Genomic DNA, 21,722 nt, shown 5'->3' with positions numbered 1-21,722 from the left:
AAATAAGAAGGCATGAGCTCACTCTAATTAACCTGCCAAACATACAGGACAAGTCATGAAATTAAGATAACAATATAAATAAAGCCATGAATCCTTTTAAAAAATCAATATCAAGTATTGAGATAAAAAATAAGTAAAAAAAATAATATGAACTCGTGTTAGCTTATAAAACTTGTAACACAGGCCATTTGATAGGAAATACCAAATATAAAAAAATCATGAAGCCTAAATTTTAATAAATTAAATGCTAAATAATAAAAATAAATCAATGACAAAAGGAGATTCAAAATAAAAATAAAAAGATCAAATTTAAAATTAAAAAAATGTAAGGATGACTAATTTTAGATTGAAGAGCTAAATTGAAAAGAAAAATCAATTACATAAAATAATTAAAAGAAGAAACCACTAAAAAAATGAGGATGAAATCTTAAAAAAATTAAAAATTAAAATTTTAATTAAAGGATAAAATTAAACACAATTGAAAGTTTTATAAAAGAGGCAAGAAAAAATAAAGGCAAAAAAAATCAGAAATAAATTTAAAAATTAAAAAATTAAAAATTTATATTGAAAAATTAAATTAAAAACAAATCCAAAACTTACAAAAAAAAACTATGGAAAAAAATTATAAATAAAAAAATTAAGGATTGATATTTAAATATCCCAATCAAAAGGACTATCTTGAAATTTTAAATATTAAGTGTATATTTCAAAGGAGAAGAGAAGAATAAAAAAAAAAAATTATTGGTGCTAAACTTGACAACACTTGATCACATACATGGTCTCCTTAAACAGGCGATGATATGATCAATCAAATGTCATAGTAAAAGATGGTATTTAACCAACAAGCAATCTCATATGTGCTGACACATGCGTTACATACATCAATAATTTTTATAATAATTTTATATATTAAATTATACAATTATCCTTAAGCCAACCTAATAATTTTAAAAAAATATATGATGTCAAATATAAAAATGCCTCTAAATGTAAAACATAGAAAATTTATCTATTCATTAAAAACAAAAAAAAACAAAAATGTCCCTGAATGTAAGCTTTGAATATTTTTTAATCAAAGGGCATAAGGGTATTTTCATTATGTATTATAAAATGAAAAGATGTAATTGCCCCTATTAAATTATGAAATGCCAAATAAACCTTTGTGACGGTGCTAAAGAAACCCAGTTGATTGGTTTGTTGTTTTTTTAAGGATAAAATAAATATTTCACTAAAAGTTTAAAAACACCATCTATTACCCTTATATGTTTTACTTTAGGTTATTTTTCTCTCATTCTCACCCTCCTCTAACAAATTAGCTTAAATTGGCCCGTAGTTTGATCTCACAAAGGCTATGTAAAAAAAAAAAAAAAAAATCCTTCTGAGGAATGGATTGATAATGTTATGCAAGAAAATTTACATTGTATTGTACATAATAAATTCTTGATAATGTTATGCAAGGAAATTTACATTATATTGTACATAATAAATTCTACACACTTTTTAAATTTACTTATAATAGTTGGTAGATATTATTACAAGATTGATATGAAAAGATATTTAAGTCATTGAATCTTTAAATTAATTATGCAAATCTTTTTTATTAAAATAACATTATTTTGATATTAACCCAGTAATATTTGAATCAAGTTAAGTAAAATTAATTATACCACTAAAAATTTAATTATATCAATTGAATTTTTTCAAATCAATATATCATCTGATTCAACAAAAAAGTCCTATTCAAATTAAATTTTGAATCCTAAGTTTTTTAAATTAATTTACGGATAAGATCGAGTTTAACAGCAAAGCTATGCACCGAGAGAATAAAGAGGGAAAAGAATTGTACTGGAAGAACGACAAGAAAAGATGGGGTAAGATTTGGAAGTGGAATGGGTAACTTTGTGGCATGTAAAAATCTATCGTTAGAATGGGATCACATTCACATACTTGTCCATGGTGAAACCAAATTAACCGTTGACCCACACATTTCTCTCAAGTCATTATCCAATAGATCCTTCTGATTTTAGTTGAGAAGACACCTCCCTGACCCTGACCTAACTTGTATTTGCCTGTTTGTAATTATACTTTACTTCTTCATGTTTAGAAACCTATAAAACTAGTCCCTCACTCCTGCCGAGTGACCGTTACAATTCTTTTACAGGTATTTGATTGGGTGATAATGATTATTTTTTAAAGTAATTTTTATTTAAAAATATATTAAAATAATATATTTTTTATTTTTTAAAAATTATTTCTGACACAATACTTCAAAATAATTTAAATATATATATAAAAATTAACTTTAAACAAAAAAAATTAATTTTTTAATAAACATGGCTTCAACCACGTTTCCAATCAAGATTTAAAACTTACTGCTTTATCACTTAACCTCCATTGTATTGTATCATAATTGTGAAACTTAATCTTGAACGTTATTTAATTTAATTTATGACTAGAATTACTAGATTCTTGAGTTAACATGCTAATCACGTTGTTAAATCTTTTTTGTCCAAAAAAGACTGTTTTAGAGTTTGGCTAAGTAAATTAAATCTAGAATCAATCTAATGGGCTAAGTTATAATTTTACTGGAAATTTTTTTTTAAAGGTCACAATTGGGTTTTACTGGAAAAAAATAACCCCGTGTATGTTTCAATAAAACAGAGACCAACAATAGCTAATGGACTAAGTTATAATCAAGGGTAAAATACAGGGAATAAAACACAATTCACTCTAATACAACTACAAGAATAACACTCTCTCAATCTCTATGCTATCTGATGCAATCCCAAAAACCCAGGAAGCTTTGAAAACTGGAAGTACTGATAGATATTGGATAGATACAAGTTCGAGTAACAGTTAAAAACCCACCTCACCACATATCTCAATGCAACAACAGCAATAATATTGCTGCTGGCCAACTAATAAAAGCGCTTCTATAACTCTCCTCCATCCCTCCTCCTAGGCAGTTGTGTACTCTTTAAAAAGGTTGCTGCTTCACACTTTCTTATACTAGTTACTGCTACTGGGCTCTGTGCTGTGAGAGTAACTGCCTCATGAGGTTGCCGTAGGGGTTGTACTGCCCTTTGAGTAAATTAGAGAGGATAAGGTTTTACTGAAACTTGTGGCACTGCTCTAACCAATTAACCTTCACCATCTTTCCCAATCAAAATCCACCCTTTCCTTTGCTTACAACAAAGAAATACTGCTCAATTTATCTAATGAAATATTATTTTGCTGCATATATATTGGTATTTAGTAACTTTATTTGTGTTCACATTCATTGTGCACATGAGATGATTACGAAAATCAATATGTTCCTTCTCATAGTTTGGTTTTTAATTTCATTTCTAGTCTAGTTTCCTTCCACATAGTTTGTTTTAAATCTATTTGATATAAGTGGATTTGGACAATATGATACTCATGAACAATCATTTGTGAATCTCTTATGATTGAATCATGCAGAAACGCTAGCTTTAACTAGCCGAGATTCAGAAGATTTAGCCTTTAATCAGTCCAGATTCGGAGGATTTTTAAATTACGCTTGAAATATGTTGCTTGAGCTAATCTCATTAATTTTTTAAAATTTTAAGTTAATTTTGAATTTTGTGTTGTCTTTCATATTTAATTTATAATTCTGATTTTCTTACCCTTACCCTGTAAAGGTTAGTTTATGAACTAATTAAGCATTTATAGATTTTTTAAATAGATAAATGACATTAGAAACAAAAATTAATAATAAGTTCTGTCGTTCGTAGTGATTGTTGTTTTTGTTTACGTCATCACTCCTGCATTCTTAAAATCATCCAAATTTATTTAAAAATTAATAATTATTTTATGAATTATCAATTATAAACACACTGAAATTCATTTTTAAATTAATTCCTAAATTATCATTAAATATAGCCAAAACATCAAATAAATGTTTGCATGTATATTCACATTAATAAGAATAATATAAATTATATTTTAAAATCTAATTTAATAATTTAAATTATTATATTAAATTAATTTTTTAATAATATAATCATAAACCCTATATCAAGAAACATCTATTCTTATCCATAGGTGGTAAATTGTGACCTAACATGACTTTTGTTCTGTTGATTTTGCTCTTAACAGCTCTCAAAACCAATTTCTAGGACTGGCTGATATTGGTTTGTGTGGGGCGTTTGGATTTTAGTAGTGAAGCAAACTATACAGTGACCATTTCGAGTGTGAGGATAAAAAATTATCAGGTTTTTATAAAAATATTTTTTATTTAAAATATTTTCTTATTTTTTTAAAATTTATTTTTACATCAAAAAAATATTTTGAAATATATATAAAAGTAATTTAAAACTAAAACTTTTTACAAAAATCTTTAAAATTACGGTTGAACCACAGTGCCACTTTATTAAGATGGTAATCCAAACCCATTATTATTACTTTCTTTTGCTGCTTTAAAATTGTTTTTCCCATATCAGGAATATGGTTCTATAGGCCATTAAAGCTGAAACCCCCCCATTTTTTTTGCTGTCTTTTTCTCTCTTTTTCCCATATGAGGAACTGTAAAAGTTTGATGCCATTGAAGCCTGTGACTTTCTTTGGATCTATCCCATTTTAGCTACAGAAAAAAAGAAGAGGTCTTGCTACAGGTTTTCCTCTTTTGTCCTAGTTCAAGTTTCTTGTGTCACCCCATTTTAGATTTTCTTTTCAAAAACTCAGTTGGAGGGTTTTGAAACTGAGGTAAGGTAGATTCCTGATTCCCAATAAAAATAACTCTGTATTATCCATCTCTTTATTGTTAACAAAACAAAAGAGAGCTAACTAATAGTAACCCAAAAGATAAAAGGAAGAAAAAGAAAAGGAAACCTCCCTTTTACCTTATTTATTTATATATTCGTAGAAGTAAACTTCAATTTTTGCTCATGTCCTTTCACCATCTCTATTTTGATTTCTAAAGAACTTACTTTGATTCCTTTTTTTGTCGTTTTTTAGTGCTTATGGCAGATTGGTGTGGTGTCATGGGCAAGGGAAGTGGTAGAGTTGGTGGCTATGGCACTAGGAGATCAATGAGAGATGAAGATTTTGAAGAAGAAGATGTTTGGTCAGTCATGAAGGAGATTGGAGATTCAAGTTCTAACTCCAAGTACCCCTCTTCAGGTTCTTCTTCTTCTCCTTCTCCTGCATGGCATATCCCTACTACTGCTCCAAGAATGATTCCATCAACAAAGCCATCTCCAACAAACCATGGAGGCAAAGTAGTTCAACAACAGTCATCAGCTCCTATGAACATCCCTGATTGGTCAAAAATTTACGGGAAAAGCTCAAGGAATATGGGCTCATGGGCTGATCATAACGGTACTGCATATGATGATGGAGATTATCATATCAATGATGATGAGGGTGGTGATGATGACATAGTGCCTCCACATGAGTGGTTAGCTAGGAAGCTTGCAAGGAGTCAAATCTCTTCCTTCTCTGTGTGTGAAGGGATTGGAAGGACACTCAAGGGGAGAGATCTCAGTAAAGTAAGGAACGCTATTCTGACAAAAACTGGCTTTCTAGAATAGTGAAAAAGTTCTTCAACCACTATTCGAAACCAAGCTTACTGTCGTCTCCTCCTACTCCTAATTAATTAATCATCATTATTATCTAGTCCATCAACACCATCACATCATCACTATCATCAATTTTGTCATTTTGTAAAACGGGTCCCATGTCCATGTAATGGTACTCTTTAGCTGTTGCTTGCATTAATTATCAAATCCAAATCCAATATGGTGGTATGTTATGTCCTATGGAGGTATTTGAAAGTAGAAGCCAGGGAGGTAGTAGAACTCTGAGCTTCCCTTTTTGTTGTCTGCTCTCTAGGAAGGGAGGGGAAAGTGAAAGTAAAAAAAAAAATAGGGGGGCAGCCTCTGAGATTTTGTCTGGTAGCTGGACAGAATTTTGTGTTTTGAGTGATGTAGTGAGGTTGTAAGAGGATAGTATATGAACAAGGGATTGGTTTAATCTTTCGTATCTCTTTGCTTTTGACTTCTAATGCATTATATTACCATAGCCTTTTGTTTCTTGATAGATGATTTCTAGCTGCCTCATGCCTTCCCTTATTACTTGCATCTTGCTTTCGTTTCCTCTATGACTTCGATTTTTTCTTTAAAGTTGAACTTTAGTGCATTAAATCATGAAATGTACCACCTCACCTTCCCCAGTTCTAACTCCTTTGAACAGTCTATCAACAAGAGAATTTGGCACCAAATATATTCTTCCTTGGTCTATGGTTTTCTACTGGACTTTTTAGCGGAGTGATCAATCCCTTGTCATAGGAAGAGTTGCGATTTTTACTAATTTGCTTTTTAGAAATTACTAGTTAAAAGTTAAAATGATATAAACTTGATCAGTAAAAATTTATATAATTATTAATTTTAAAAATTAATTAAAATATGTTTGAATTATCCCAAATATCCCCAATAAAAAAAATTATAAAAGTACCTGGTCCTTGAGCCACCATAACAGCAAACAGTCCATGAGTCCACTGAACTTTCATTTGTTTTAAAAAATAGTTTAAGCTACTTTTATAAAGAATCATGAGGCCACTGAACTTTCATGTATTTTAAAAAAATAATTTAAGATACTTTTATAAAAAATTCAAGCCATAGTCATCATGTAATTACCTAGACCTATCATTGTAAGAGTTTAATATGTCATGAAAGTTATACATATCAGTTTTTACTGTTATAATAAATATGCTCTAATAAATATTCAGTATTTAAAAAAATAATGACAAAAAATATTTTAAAAATAATATTTTGATATAATAAAAAATCTTATAATTATAATAACTTTATTATTTTTCTTGCAAAATATTTTTCTCATAAATTTTATCTTTATTCTAGATTCATTAATATATATATATATATATATGTATTATTTCCTATATGAAAAGAAGAAAGCAATTGTTCTCATAATCTAAGGTATAAGAGATACATTAAACTAATATGTAGGTGTTTGTCATAAGAAATGTATACTAAACTGACCTGCATGAAAATCTCATATTACTAGCACAATCTTTAGATTTACTGATGGAATTTTTTGTTGGTATATGTACTTTTATTCTGTTGGTAATTAATTTACCAACAAAATCACAAATGAAAATGTTTCGTCGATGAATTTTTTGTTGGTAATTTTTTGTTTGTTAGTAAGTTCATTGGTAATTAAAAAAATATTATTACTGATAGATTAACTGATGGAAAAGACTTATAAAACAAATATCCACTTCATTCCGTCGGTATTTCCTTTGGTAATTCCACATGTAATTTCATTGGTAATTATTTAAAAATATTTTTTTAAACATCCATTTTACAAAACTATAAAATAATTAAATTAATATAAATCAACACTCTATAATATTTAAAACGCTGGGAAAAAAGAAGAAGAAAATCTTATGAAAAAAAAATCCTACAACAATATTCATACAATTATTAAGAACAAAAACAATTAAAAATAAAATAAAAAATAGTGAAAAAAAAAACATGGAAAAGAAGAAGAAAAATCTTATATTAATGTGGCTGCAAATGAAGTTAAGAAAAGAAAAAAAATTCTAAAGTATATTAATTAAAAAAAACTAAGAAGAAAAAAGAAGAAATGAGAAGAATACATACTTGAGCATGGAGAAGAAGAGAAAGAGTTAAGGAGAGAAGAGAAGAGAAATAAATGGATATTGATGTTTTTTACATATAGAGAAGAAGAAGAAAAAAAGAAGAAGAAAGGAGCTCCGTCTGTTACGAAATTAGGGATTCTATATTTTTTATTGAGGACTTTTACTGATGATTTTACGGCCAAATAATTAAATATTAATATTTTTAATCATTTCGTCTGTGATTCTGTTTTTAATATTTAATTTAAATATTTAATTTAATAAAAACTTTTCAGAAACCGCCAAATATCACCAACAAATTTTCAATTCATCAGTGATTTCATCTGTAATATTTAATTTAAAATTTTAATTTTAACAAAATTTTTTAGAAAATCGTCATATAATACCAATGACTTTTCAATCTAGTACAATATTATCGACAAAATCATCAACAGATTGTGCAAATTCCAAAGACAGTGCATTAAATACATCTCTGACCACGTCAACTTGCCGATGGAATTACCGACAAACTGTGAAAAATATGGAGGGTAATTAAAAATGATGGTGCGAAATTCAAAATTCACCAACGGAGTTTCAAAACTTCACCAATAAAATAATTTAAAATAATATTTTTTTATTTCCATGGGTGAAGCTGTTAGTAAAACTGTGCTATAAATCCCAGCGACCGCCCCTTCAATTCATTTTTTCATTTTCGTTAATCCCTTTTAAGTTTTGATTTTTTCCCTCTCATTTCCTTAAATATTTTTATTTTTTTCTTGTAATATGTGGTTGAATCTTCATCAAATTAAATGGTGTGTTTCCTCTATTTCATTATACTTTAAGTATTTTTTTCTTTGTTTTAGCTATTTTCATTTTTGCTATTTTTTGGTATATTTTTATAATGTAGATAATGTTTTGAAATAAACACATTATTAAGATCATTCCTTAAATATTTTTATTTTTTTTTCTTGTAATCTCTGGTTGAATCTTCATCAAATTAAATGGTATGTGTTTCCTCTATTTCATTTTACTTTAAGTATTTTTTTTCTTTGTTTTAGCTATTTTCATTTTTGCTATTTTTTTTGGTATATTTTTGTAATGTAGATAATGTTTTGAAATAAACACATTATTAAGATCAACATATTTCATTCATAGAGTCTATATTTGTTTTTGAATTTTTTAAATATATTTTATTGTTGTATTTCCATAATAATTGAATAATTTGTTGAATTATAGTTGTTAATGTTGAGTTTGCCTTAGATTTAGTAATTGAATAGGTTATGATAGTTAGTAATTTTACTCTATTATGACATGATTTGTGTTTAATTATTTCCATTAATTTTAATTGTTAGTCTAGAGTTTTTTGAATTTATTGAAAATATTTTATTGTTGTATTGCAAGATGTTACGTTATATATAATATTAATATAAATGGGGTCAATTGGTTATGGCTATTATCAATATTTGCAGGTTTGTGAATTTGGGTAGTCTCTAGTATAGGGAATGTGCTGTCGAATTGTTTTAACATTTGAATCTAATTAAATAATTATTCATATAAAATTATGTAGATGTGTAGAATGAAATTCACAACTCGTCGCTCATGTATGGTAGCATTCAGTTCTTCTAGCAGCGAGGATGACATATCCTTAGGTGCCTCTCAAAAAAAGACATTTGTGTCATCAACAGATGCTGTCTCTTCTAGCGCGGTTTCACAGCGTAGAGGCGGTGTGCTTTCACAGTGAAATCAATTCACCTGCAAGTACGAAGCACAATAGTAGGACAACCTTTCAATGTAACTTTGTTAATATTTTAGTTTTTTTTTTAAATTATAACATAATTTATGAACAACTAATTAATATTTTATTAATTTAATTTATTTTCATGTTCATAAACATTGAGGCCGCTTGAATAATATCATCGACGTTTAAATCATCAATGAAGATTCCATTATTTCAATGGAGTCAGGTATCCAGACATCTTGAATGGTTTGACACATTTGAGATTGATGTTAATTTCTAATTTCCACCTTATTTCTAATAAATTATTAATATAATCATAAATAAATTATTATTTTTATTTAAAATTAATTATTTATACATAGAAAACTGAGACAGTGCGCAAGACACTACTGTGAGGAGGGTGTGGGAAAATCACATAGCAATTAGGTAATATCGAAAACAATACAATATTTTTTTTAGAAAAGAATTTATGTTTCAAAATCTAATTTCTCGCTATAAAAGTAGGTTGCGTGATTTTTGGAATGAAGCACAAAACAAGGCAAAAAAAAGGGCGAGAGATAAGGGTCTCCAAGGCTAGAACGACACAGCGGTTTGGAGGGATTTCAAATCGATATACATCCCAGCAGATATATGGTCACACTATTTTAAGCATGTGACATCTAAGCAGTTCACATGACACTCACAATCCGGTGCTGGCAACCAGAATCGGCCAATTCATGGCTCGGTGACAACGCATATAGGAGGCTCCATTCTTTTTACTGCACGTGTGAAATGGATGGTAAGATTAATTTAAATAAAATATATCATTAAATTAATTTTTTTGTTAATTTAATTTTCTCATTATAGGCTACGTCTCTTGGACGTGAGCTGAGCCCGATAAAGTTGTTTGTTGAAATGCACGTGCGGAGTCAAGACCACTAAAAAGGGGCACAACAATTCGTTGATAACCATGCTTAACAATTTATGGTATGTTTGTTCAACCATTTTATTTTTAAGTTATTATTTTTATTGAATTGAATATGATGATTACTTTTTTCATTTTCAAAAAACCTATAATAGCCAATTGAGAGAGAGATATGGGGACGATCCTTCGACTCATCCGAATTTTGATTTGGATTTATGGATAGAGGTTGGATCGTCTGGACCCAATAAAAATTAGGTGTACAGGCTCTCCAACGAGGACGATTCTTTGACTCATCCGAATTTTGATTTGAATTTATGGATAGATGTTGGATCGTCTGAACCCAATAAAAATTAGGTGTACAGGCTCTTCAACATTACAGCCTAGAACTTGCGAGCGACTTGTAGTGTCTCAACCATTGGGAGCTTCCAATCAGTATTGAGCACCCAATTTAAGGAGTTCGTAGCCTTGTAGCAACACACAACTCAGCTCACCGAAAAATATGACCACCTATCGGTGGAGTATATACAACTCAAAATAGATTATGAACGGTTTCGCCAAATGGTCATGAATATGGCATCATAGAGTGGTGATACATGTGAGCCTCCTCCTTTTTGGCCATATAACAACCAGTCTTCTCCTCCTCCTCCAGCTCCAGCTCCAGCTCCACCATTATGTTAATTTATAATGAATATTATTTATTTGTAATAGTTAATTTAATATTTTTTTTAAACACATTCAGTTTGTAATGAATATTATTTAACTTTATTTTATTTTGTTGTTTATGTTTAATAAAAAATTTATTTGCATAATTTTTTTTTACTATTAATTTATATAATATTATGTATCCTAAATAATTTTTAAAAAAAATGTTTAAAAATAATCCCAGAGGATTTTATCAACGAACTATATCCATTGGCATTTGTCAATTTTACCGACAAATTTACAGACAGAATTAGTCCGTCGGCATTTCATAGTAGCTGCCACAATCATCGATGAATATACAGACGAATATATTCAGTCGGTATTTCACACACTCAACAACAACGTTACCGACGGTCTATTTTGTCGGTGTTTCACATAATCACCAACGGAATACATCCATCGATATATTTCAAGTGAGAAACTTTTTTTTTTTGCAGTTCAATTTCCATCTATAAAACCATCAACAAATGTTTTTTTTTATTGACTAATTTAGCGACCGAACGAGGTATTACGGATGAAAGGAAAGCCAACGGATGTTTTCCGTAAAGGATGTTGTTGGTAAAAAAAACTGACTAATTTAGCGACCGAATGAGGTATTACGGATGAAAGGAAAGCCAATGGATGTTTTTCGTAAAGGATGTTGTTGGTAAAAAAATTACCGACAAACACTGAATTATAGACTGACAAGATATTTTCGTTGGTAAAACTGTGACATCTTGTCATGCTTGAACTATCTTCTCTCATGTGTATTATGTGTATGTGTGTTGTTAAGGAAGAAAAATGGGAAACAAGCTTCCTTCGATCAACATGAGTGCATATTTTTGGAGGTTATTGCGAATACAGTTGGTAAAGTAATTTGGCAATCTATCTCTTGTCTCGATGATTTCCATGATCGAAAAGTGTTCAAGATAGAAAATGGATTGCCTTTTCGTTGTGTAACCTAACTATCAAAGATTTCAAAAATCCATTCCAATCGGATCAAGGGGCCACCACCATTGCCAAAAGTTCAAGAGAATTGTCCTCTGCTCATTGTCCTTGGACAGATTCTTGCTAGTAATGGTATCAAGATCTGGAACAATATACTTGTAACTCAAAGCTCCCCACAGCTCCAAAAGATGCATGTACATGTCTTTGACCCTTTTGCCGACAGGAATATCAACGATTTCCTTTGCAAAATTCTCCATTCCATTCACTTCCCACCTCTAGATTTCACATGTTAAGTATCCTCCAACTCTTTCAAGGACCACTTCAGGGAAAAAATAAAAAAGAAAAACCTTTTGCTATTGCCGCGAATACCCACCAAAGGGTTCTTGAGTCAAGTATGCATTTGATACTGTGGTGGAAAATATTTTGAAATTAAAAATGTATTAAATATATTTTTTTATAATTTTAAATATTTTATATGAACACGTTAAAATCATAAAAAAAATCTAAAATTTATTATTTTGATTTATTTTTGAGAAGAAAAGCAGTCTAAAAAACAGAAATTATAGCAGTGCCAATCGGAGATCACTAGTCCCTTGATTGAACATTGCTTGGTGATAAGCCGATATTGTTCCCTATTGCCATCTTCTTTACACATTGGCAAACTAAATGTGTAGCAGCCCATATGCTAGTGTTCCAAAAGTGCTTTATTATGTGCGCTTGTAGTTCATCAAAAAAACTCTAAACTAGAACCTTTTCTTCAAATGGATATTCCATTGCATAAAGTACAATATCCTAAACTTGCTGCCCCTTTATTTTATCTTTCCATTGTTGCATTGATTAAAAAAAAAGAAGGTGTGGGCTGCTAGTTTGTGTTTACATGACTTCACCTCTTATTAAAGTTTTCCTTTTTGTTTTTTAATTTTGTGAATTTGTATGTTGGCATCAATACTAAAGATGATTTATTTAGTTAAATATAAATGTATCTAAGCCCAACCCTTGTTCTTTGTTGTTGTTAGATATTAATATAAATTATAATATCTAATAATTTTTTTTTCAAGTTTCTTTTATAAAATATATTTGTTTTTTTTTTTTTTAAATTAAAATGATATCATTTTAATTAAACCTAAGATAACTTATAAGCATGTGAATTCAGTCTTGAATTGGATGACTTTAATTACTATGATAAAAATAGTTCATTTTATATCTTTTGTCACGGTTTTGTTGTATGTATCATAGTTATTAAATTTGGACTAGCTTAGCAAGTCGACCTGGCACTCGATCAATCCGGTGACTAGACCAATCCGGATAAGATGAAAAACTGGCAAGAATAAGAAAATAGTTGAACCCACTAAACCTGCTAGGTTGACTCGGCAAACTGAGAAGAAGCCTGCTTTTTTGTTTTTAAATGTGTGTATGTGTGTCTATATATATATATATATATATATATATATTCTAGTTGGTTATTAACCATTTTTGAAGTTCAATTTATAAATGGTAGAAGAATGTTTTATTTTTTTAATATGATATTTGAAACCTTTTAATATATATATTTTATGCTGATAAGAAAAAAATTATTTTTTTAATATGTGATTTGAAACCTTTTAGCACAAATACTTTATGTTTATAAGAAAAAAGTTATGTTTTTTCAATATAAGATAAAAAAATTTAATTTTTAAAATTTTATTATTTACAACATAGATAGTCTATATTCGTATAAATTATTTTTTAATTTTTTTCATATAAAATATTAAGACCTGAAATATATATATATTTTTGGGTTGATTCGGATTGACCTGAAACATAGCCCCTTGACCGGGTCAACCCTCGGGTTGGGTTTGATAACAATGGTATGTATTACTTCCAATTGGACTACAAACCTTTTGATATTGTGGTATCAATAGTTTTTTAAAATATTTTTTGTTTGAAAATATATTGAAATAATATTTTTAAAAAAATTATTTTTAAATTTAACATATTAAAAAGATTTGAAAATAAAAAAATTCAAATGAAAAAGTAATTTTTTTAAAAAATATTTTTATAACACAAAAAAATGCTCAAAATAAAACAAGAGCAGTTTATTCCATGCTTCAATAACGAGAAGAGATAGCCCACGACCGATTTTGCCAAAATATTTGCAATAAGCCCAATTCATTCTCAGAATATGATCAGTTCTGTTTTCAAAACCAAGCAAGCAGTGTTAAAATTTTACAAATCATTTTTTTTCTTCAAGAACAAGGATAGAGCCCAAATTAGAGAGAATAATTTTCGTAATGGGTAAAGTCATCATCAACAACAGGTAAGGACAATTCTACCAAGGGAAGTGATAAGAGGATGAACACTAATTTGCGTGGTATGACCCAGATCAGCCACCAAATCCCACAAACATTTCCTTCATGCAACATGGATCAACTTTGTTTTTGTTGCCTAAACATTATTAATATGTATTTTTACTCTCTTTTTTAATAATTATAAGTTTGTTAACTTAATTTCGCAAAAATAATCAATCCCAAATTTTTCTTGCTTTTTCCTAATTGATGTTTATTTTTGCATTACAACTTGCTTTTTATTTTTCTTCATATTAAAAAACATAAAAAATAATACTTTTTAGATTTTGTTTTTTATGATTTTGATATATTTATGTTAAAAAAATCTAAGAAAACTTTATTTTGATGTATCTTTAATAAAAAAGATAATTTAATCTGAATGTAATAGATACCAATAAATAGATATTTCTTATATAGTTATTTTATTGGATAAATAATGAATAAGATATAGATAGTAAAACCCAATTAAAAGACCATCCAAACCTAACCCAAAATATATATTTATATTATATAAATATATTTGTAGAACATTTAATTTCTTTTAATATATATATATATTATTTTATTTTTTATTGAGTAATAAATAATAATATATAATAGATAATTATATGAATACCCAAAACCCCCGATTGATAATTAATAAGATATGAATATTAAAAAATTTGATTAGTAAATATCTATTATCATTTTTAATTTTTAACTAAAAAATATTTTTAAAAAGCTATTTCCACAGCAATGCCAAACTGGTTAAGCTTTCATTGAATTCTTAGCAAGAGAAGACCACATTAATGCCGAATTAAAAAACATTCAAGATTGTTGTAGGAAAATAAAAACCTTTAGCTTTGTGGTTAAGAAAAGAAACGTGAACTGAGTTAATGCTGCCTCAAATAGAACATCTTCACTGATTGAATAGCATTATAAATAGGTTTTGTTTAAAGGGTTTTCTAAAATTTGCCATAATGACATAATTAATTGAGAGAAATAAAATATTTTATTTTCATAATTAAGTGGATTAACTTCTATGATTTAATGCAATTCTAATTTATTACAGTTAATTATGAAAGTTATAACATTGTATTTTTTATTAAGTAAGGGCATATGTTAGAAATACAATTGTTTGAAGCCTCAAAATTTTGTGTCATTTTGAGGAACGAGTCCTATGGATATAGCTTAAGTTGAGGATTTTTTTTTTAATTTCTTTTTGGGAAAAGGTAGAGGATATTCTATCATACTGCATTGTTTCTAATTAACTAAATATATTATATTTATGGGGAAAAAATAGTGATAATTTATCAAGAATATTTTTCTATATCACTTTCCGAAAAATCCAATTGAATGAGATTTTTGGAGAAGAGCTTTTTGTAGTCTTACATCACCGAAAACCTTCTATTCGGTAAACTATATTATAGTCTCTATAGATTTAATAATGTTCTACTTCATTCCATGTAAATCAAAACATCAATATGTGTGATGATATCCCATAAAAATACTAAAAAACTCTAATTTCAAGTGTTTTCTAATTATAAAATTTTCTAGGAAAAAATTACTAACTGAGAAAAAAAAAATTACTCATGAAAAAGATTTTAGTTTTCCAAAAAAAATAAACAAATGTAAACCTGTAGAAAATCTAATTAAAAAATCAAATCCAATATTAAATTGTGTTTGATTGAAAAAATAAACTGAGAATACAAAAGGATAAGTCTTCTATATTCCTGTTATCTTAATATCTCATGAGATAATAATGAAATGCTATCTTAAGTTTTATTAGATATCTGGAATATGGCTACAAGATTAACATCAACAAATTATAAAAATGAAGGATTGAAATGGAACATCATTAAAGTTTTAGTTACTAAAATATAATTTATCCTGGACCCGACACACTTGGGTTCCGATGTCTAAATAAATTTAACCCTATGAACAATCAAAAGAGAGAAAAAAAAAGTACTAACCCTATCAAAACGAAACTGTTACTGTTATTAATGCAAGGCTATAAAAATTATTGTTATGTTTTCAAAGAAAAAACATACATTATTGTTAATGTTGTCTAGAACACTGAACATATAACATCATAAGTACATTAATGGTGACAAGCTGGAACATTTGATTAGGAGGTCGGTTAAGTGATTTTCGAGCTATTTAATGAGTGGCAGTTGGTAAACAGGTCTTTTCACTTTGCACCCTTCTCTCTGTTTGTGTCTTTGCTCTTTTGTGGAGGGAGGGAAGAGTGTGTGTCATTGCATAGACATCAACACTTGTACAACACCACCTGCATTTGTTTTTTGAACCAAAACAAATTCTGGGTTTCTCTAAATTTGGTTTAGAGTCTCATTTTTTGATGAAGTTTTAATCTTTTTGGTTTTGTGTAAGTTAAAAAGTAGAACAGAATGTCAGTGAAGGGTAGAGGAGGAGTTGGAGTAGGAGAGATGGGTTCAAGGAATGTAGTAGTGTCAAGGAATTTGGCACTTTTGCTTTGTTTTAGTAGCTTCTTTGCTGGGATATTGTTCACTAACAGGTACGTTTTGATTAATGGGCTCTTATTGCTTTCTTCAAAGATGTAAACTTTGGTGGTTGTTTTGATTGTATGATGCATTTTAACTCAACTGGGTTTCACTGAATTCTGAGAAATACGTGATCTTTGAGAGAGATATTGAAATAAGTGAGGCTCTTTGACTGATTTCTTGGAGTTTTAATTTGCAGTATTGTCATTGATTTTCGAAGCTAAGTGTCTTAAGACAGAAGATGAATGTTGTAGAACAAATTGTGTAGTTATTTACTATTCTGTTCTTGATTTTTGGATTTTGTGGAATCAAATGGCAGCCATGATTATCTTTTTATTTTTTGTTGGCAAATATGTCTCCACCGACACTATCTTCACCTTGGAAACAGAAAACTGTGAAGGTGTGCTGTCGTTTCTTTCTTTATTTTCCTTTACTTAAACTAATGTCTGATGGTGTAGGGCTGGTTTCAATTGTACTTTTTATTCCATGTTTTGAGCCACATAATTGATAATTCAATATATAGCACTAGTGTTGGTGCCAAGTGGTAGCAAGCTTCATATATTATATTTTGTCAGACATTTGAAGTTGTATTTATTTTTTGTATTTACTTGTTTTTGTTTTTTCTTGGGACTTCTTTAATACAAGTTGAGGTGAATGATATGTCATATGTATGTATATGTATGGATGTATGTATGTGTATGTATGTATGTATGTATTGATCAAGAAATATTGTACCAGGATATGGACAGAGCGTGAAAGAACAAATTTAGAATCTGAGGCTTGTGATCAGAAGCTTGTAAGTGCATACCTGGCTTTTATCTAAATCTCACTTACAAGCATATGGATAAAGCTTAAGCTTAGTGTTGTGTTGGACCATGTGGCATGGAGTGAATTCAGAATGCAGCATGACTATTTTGTTGTCAATGAATAAATTCGTATAACTAAATGTTTTGTGTTTGGTTTGGCTATGAAGAATTTTTTCATGTAATATAATCTTTACTTTCATCTAGCTTTTTGATTTGTAAAATTAAACTAACATGGAAGAACATTGCGAATATTGCTTATGTTTCTCTGTCTTATGCATCTTATTATCCTAAGACCTTGGCAGTTAATATTTGGAACAAAAAAGGGAGGAATATGTAGCCTGACACATCAGCTATGACATTTCTGTGGTTGATCAATAATTTCTTCTAATTAAGAATATAATTGTTTAATTTGACTATGGTTTGTCTTATCATAAAAGCCGTTTTCATCTATATAAAACTTTTGATTTGTGCTTGCAAAAGTGGTGGACAAAAGAAGCAGTTTTCTTCAAAAATGTATTTTTGATTTGTCTGCAGACACGGTGGAAGAATATATTATTACATGTTAGTTTTGATATCGGTGCAGTTAGTGTTTTTCTTGGTCATTTTTTCAACCAAAGGTTAGAATTTGCTGAGTGCATGTTGCTGGATATCTTTTTTTCTGCGTAACTAGCTTTCCTATTATCAAATTTAGCTATGCTTCTTCTATCAAGCCATTGCAATTGACATGTCAATTATAGTACTTGCTCTGATTTTTTGCCTTTATCAGAAGGTTGGAAATCATATATCCAATTACAGTCTAGGGAAAATTTCAAATACTCAGAATGATATCAGGTAAGCTCTGCTGATACATGTTGTGTTCTGTTTTTACATATACGAGGGTGTCATTACCCTTCCATTGACCTAAATTCAAATGGTGCTGTATTCTGAAAGCAGTACACTCAATAGTAAAATTTCAAGTATAGAGATGAAATTAGCAGCTGCCAAGGCAGAGCAGCAATCTTTGTCGAGTGCTGATGCTGCATCAGGAAACTTGAAAAGAAAATACTTTATGGTAATTGGAATCAACACAGCTTTTAGCAGTCGGAAGCGGAGGGATTCAGTCCGTGCAACTTGGATGCCACAAGGTGAATTGACTGGGCCGTTATTTGTTCATATGCTATTCCAGTTGTAAATTTTGTAGTTAAAGTATGATCAATGGGTTCATATTTCGAAATTTGAAAATAGGTGAGGAAAGGAAGAAGTTGGAGGAGAAGGGTATAGTCATACGCTTTGTTATAGGTCACAGGTGAGATTTTATACCTATCTTGTTGCTAATGCTATTTGGTGGTGTCCTGGATTTTCTTAGAAAGTTTCTGCTGCTTGTCCAGCCTTTCATCTACTATGTATGTAGTCCGTGGTTCTAGCAAGGGAGTACAAGTTTGATTATATCATAGTAAACAGATCTCAAAACTGATGCATTGATGAATGCAGAACTTTGTTTCAAAAGCAAGGAATCTTGAAAGATATCAAAATTTGTGGATAAAATAACTGCAATGTCATGAGAGGTTGTCGATGCATGTGAAATTGAGCAACTATTTGTCTGGTCATGTTATGAAAAAACCCACAGCTAAGAGCTCTATGAACCTTTTCGTCAATGTGCATGGATTATTTACTTCAACAAATAGTCACAATAGGTTAAGAGTTTGTATGCGCCAACCTTAGCTATCACTAGTCTCTGCATGATTTGATTAATGACTTGCTTAATGAGATCTGGTGGCTTATGTACATATATTTATTACATTCTTGATTGCTGAGTCCACTATTCATGCTAGATGGCAGTACATTATGTGGTTGTGGAGTATGGATTTATAGAACAACTGTTAACTGGTTTTTCCATAGTTCAACCGCTGGTGGCATTCTGGACAAAGCTATTGAAGCAGAAGAAATGATGCATGGAGATTTCTTGAGGCTGGTGATGCTCTTGTCTTGATGGTTTTACATTTAATTCATTTCCTAGCCATTACATTATCTCTGCACTTCCAATGGTTCAAAAATAGGTCTAATCATTATGTTTTAACAGGAACATGTTGAGGGGTACCTAGAATTATCGGCCAAGACAAAGACTTACTTTAGAACTGCTGTTGCTTTGTGGGATGCCGAATTCTATATCAAAGTTGACGATGATGTTCATGTGAATTTAGGTAAAATGAATTTCCATCTTTTCTTGCATGTTTAATTTGTAGATTGTATGCAATGCCTCTTTCTACCCCCCCAAGCACCCACACTAACATGGAGAATTGGAGAAAATGTCATCAACACTCTAGAGATGAGTGCCTGTGAATTTTCCAAGCACCATGTTTGTCACTTTTCTCTGTCTGATTGAGTTCTTATACTGTGAAATTGATGTAGCAACGCTTGGCACAATCTTAGCTGGACACAAAAAGAAACCTCTGGTTTATATTGGCTGTATGAAGTCTGGTCCTGTGCTTTCTAAAAAGTAAGCTGAATGGCCTGAGCTTTTTGAATTACCTCAATATTAGTTAGGAATGATTTATGATGTTTCCATGAAACAGGGGTGTGAGATATTACGAACCAGAGTATTGGAAATTCGGAGAAGCTGGAAACAAGTATTTCCGACACGCTACTGGACAGCTTTATGCTATATCAAAGGATCTGGCAACCTATATATCAGTAAACCAGTGAGTCTGCACTCCAGTCATATAGGTTTTTTGGTTTACATAAAAATTTAAAGTCCCTTATGAGTAATGATTGAATGAGCTGAAACATTTATTTTTTAATCCAGTTTACTACCAAGAAACTGGAACGAGGGATTCTAATTCCGGCTCCACATATTTGATTCCTTATAGATTGTGAGCTTTCTTTTGCTAAATATGCGCTCAAATTGTCTTTTAATCTTATCTTTCAGGCACATCTTGCATAAATATGTCAATGAAGATGTTTCTCTGGGATCTTGGTTTATCGGCCTAGATGTGGAGCATGTTGATGATAGGAGACTTTGTTGTGGCACCCCACCAGGTAAATGTGAAATTGCTAGCCTTATATGTTTATTGTTATTTATTTGTTTTTCACATGGGAAAATGGAAAATCACTCCGGTCAATGATAGGCTTCAAGGAAGATAGCAACACCTGAATATGCGTAAAATTTCCATGCCTCTATGGACAGATTCATTTCTGTAACACCCAAATTGACATTATGCTTCTCTGTTGAGCTTAATTATCTGGTTAATGTTAAAGGTTTTTCCTACTATCTGTGAGTTATAAACAGACATATTCAGGATTCTTTCAGGGTAATTATCCTTTAACCAAACGGAATATATTGATTAAAAAGAGTGCGGATATAGCATACAAGTATAAATACTTACAGAGTTAAAGATGTGATTTGTTACTGCAGATTGTGAGTGGAAGGCTCATCTAGGCAGCACTTGTGCTGTTTCGTTTGATTGGAAATGCAGCGGGATTTGCAGGTCTGTTGAAAGAATGATGGAAGTTCACAAGACATGTGGTGAAGATGTGAATGCTCTAGACCAGGCAAGCTTCTAACATAACAGACACCTTTCCTCCAAACTCAGAAAGGGCATCTGGGGAAAGTAGGTTGTAGAGATGCATGTGACATACTAACAGAAATCATAGATTTACAGTGAAAGAGAACAGAGATCCTTGCTGCTTTAAGGGCCCTTGTCAACAGGCGACCAGCCCCAGATAGTGGTAAGACAGTCAGAGGAGAGGGCTGTAAAAATCGTTCTTCGAATGTTTGGAGGGCTGTTTTGTTGGTTCTCTGCCATGACTATTAAGACCAAACGTTTATGTTAGAAAATCTACATGAACAGCTTTTACTTATATTTTGCTTTATAGATCAATATAATATACATCAGATATTTTTTTTCTTCTATCATGATTGTTAGGGTTTTCACTTTTTAATAACCGTTTATTTTCATGCTCAAGTTACATTCTGTAGGTCACACTGATCTTTATTGCGTTTGTTAGGATCTAGGAAAGAAAAGATAGACATGGAAATAGAAAAGAAAGAAGCATGTTCGGTCGAAGGGTTGAAGAGACGAGGATGAAGGTCTAAAATAAACTTCTCTACAATAATTGTAGAATAAATTTATATCTTTTTAAAATAGAAAGTTCAGAGGAGGGACGTCCCTTTTTAAAAAAATTTCGATACAGAAAACAAAACATTACTAAATACTGATGGCTAA

General features: G+C 30.1%; 2 protein-coding genes across 5 annotated transcripts; both read left to right on the top strand.

The window, feature by feature from the left end:
- Positions 1-4,456: 4,456 nt before the first annotated feature.
- Positions 4,457-5,635, top strand: LOC105142167 (uncharacterized). Of its 3 annotated transcripts, none has more exons than XM_011049679.1 (2): positions 4,457-4,634; positions 4,978-5,635. In XM_011049679.1, exon 2 carries the CDS (start codon positions 4,983-4,985, stop codon positions 5,550-5,552), a length of 570 nt encoding a protein of 189 aa, XP_011047981.1. In that variant the 5' UTR covers positions 4,457-4,634; positions 4,978-4,982; the 3' UTR covers positions 5,553-5,635. The 3 variants fall into 3 exon arrangements, with proteins under 3 accessions (XP_011047981.1, XP_011047980.1, XP_011047979.1); XM_011049678.1 differs by having other exon boundaries at positions 4,458-4,730; XM_011049677.1 differs by lacking the exon at positions 4,457-4,634 and adding an exon at positions 4,742-4,887.
- Positions 5,636-16,186: 10,551 nt separating this feature from the next.
- LOC105142166 (probable beta-1,3-galactosyltransferase 3) lies at positions 16,187-21,412 on the top strand. 2 transcript variants are annotated; one of them, XM_011049676.1, is made up of 11 exons: positions 16,187-16,728; positions 17,453-17,510; positions 18,290-18,351; positions 18,454-18,644; positions 18,745-18,805; positions 19,399-19,471; positions 19,580-19,700; positions 19,909-19,996; positions 20,073-20,198; positions 20,426-20,535; positions 20,912-21,412. In XM_011049676.1, the coding sequence occupies exons 1-11, from the start codon at positions 16,601-16,603 to the stop codon at positions 21,058-21,060; spliced, it is 1,167 nt and encodes a 388-aa protein (XP_011047978.1). In that variant the 5' UTR covers positions 16,187-16,600; the 3' UTR covers positions 21,061-21,412. The 2 variants fall into 2 exon arrangements, with proteins under 2 accessions (XP_011047978.1, XP_011047977.1); XM_011049675.1 differs by having other exon boundaries at positions 16,188-16,728; positions 18,287-18,351.
- The last annotated feature ends 310 nt before the right edge of the window (positions 21,413-21,722 follow it).

The sequence above is a fragment of the Populus euphratica genome, unplaced genomic scaffold, assembly GCF_000495115.2.
Source record: "Populus euphratica unplaced genomic scaffold, PopEup_1.0 scaffold137.1, whole genome shotgun sequence".
Taxonomy (NCBI): Eukaryota; Viridiplantae; Streptophyta; class Magnoliopsida; order Malpighiales; family Salicaceae; genus Populus; species Populus euphratica.
The sequence above is the reverse complement of the archived record's forward strand: the minus strand, read 5'-3'. Positions and strand labels throughout refer to the sequence as shown.

Excerpts from the sequence above, each read along its gene's own strand:
- LOC105142166 (XM_011049675.1), top strand. The coding sequence starts at position 16,601 with ATGTCAGTGAAGGGTAGAGGAGGAGTTGGAGTAGGAGAGATGGGTTCA. Across the intron at positions 18,806-19,398 it reads CGCTTTGTTATAGGTCACAG|TTCAACCGCTGGTGGCATTC; the intron begins GTGAGATTTTAT and ends GTTTTTCCATAG. Across the intron at positions 20,536-20,911 it reads TTGTTGTGGCACCCCACCAG|ATTGTGAGTGGAAGGCTCAT; the intron begins GTAAATGTGAAA and ends TTGTTACTGCAG.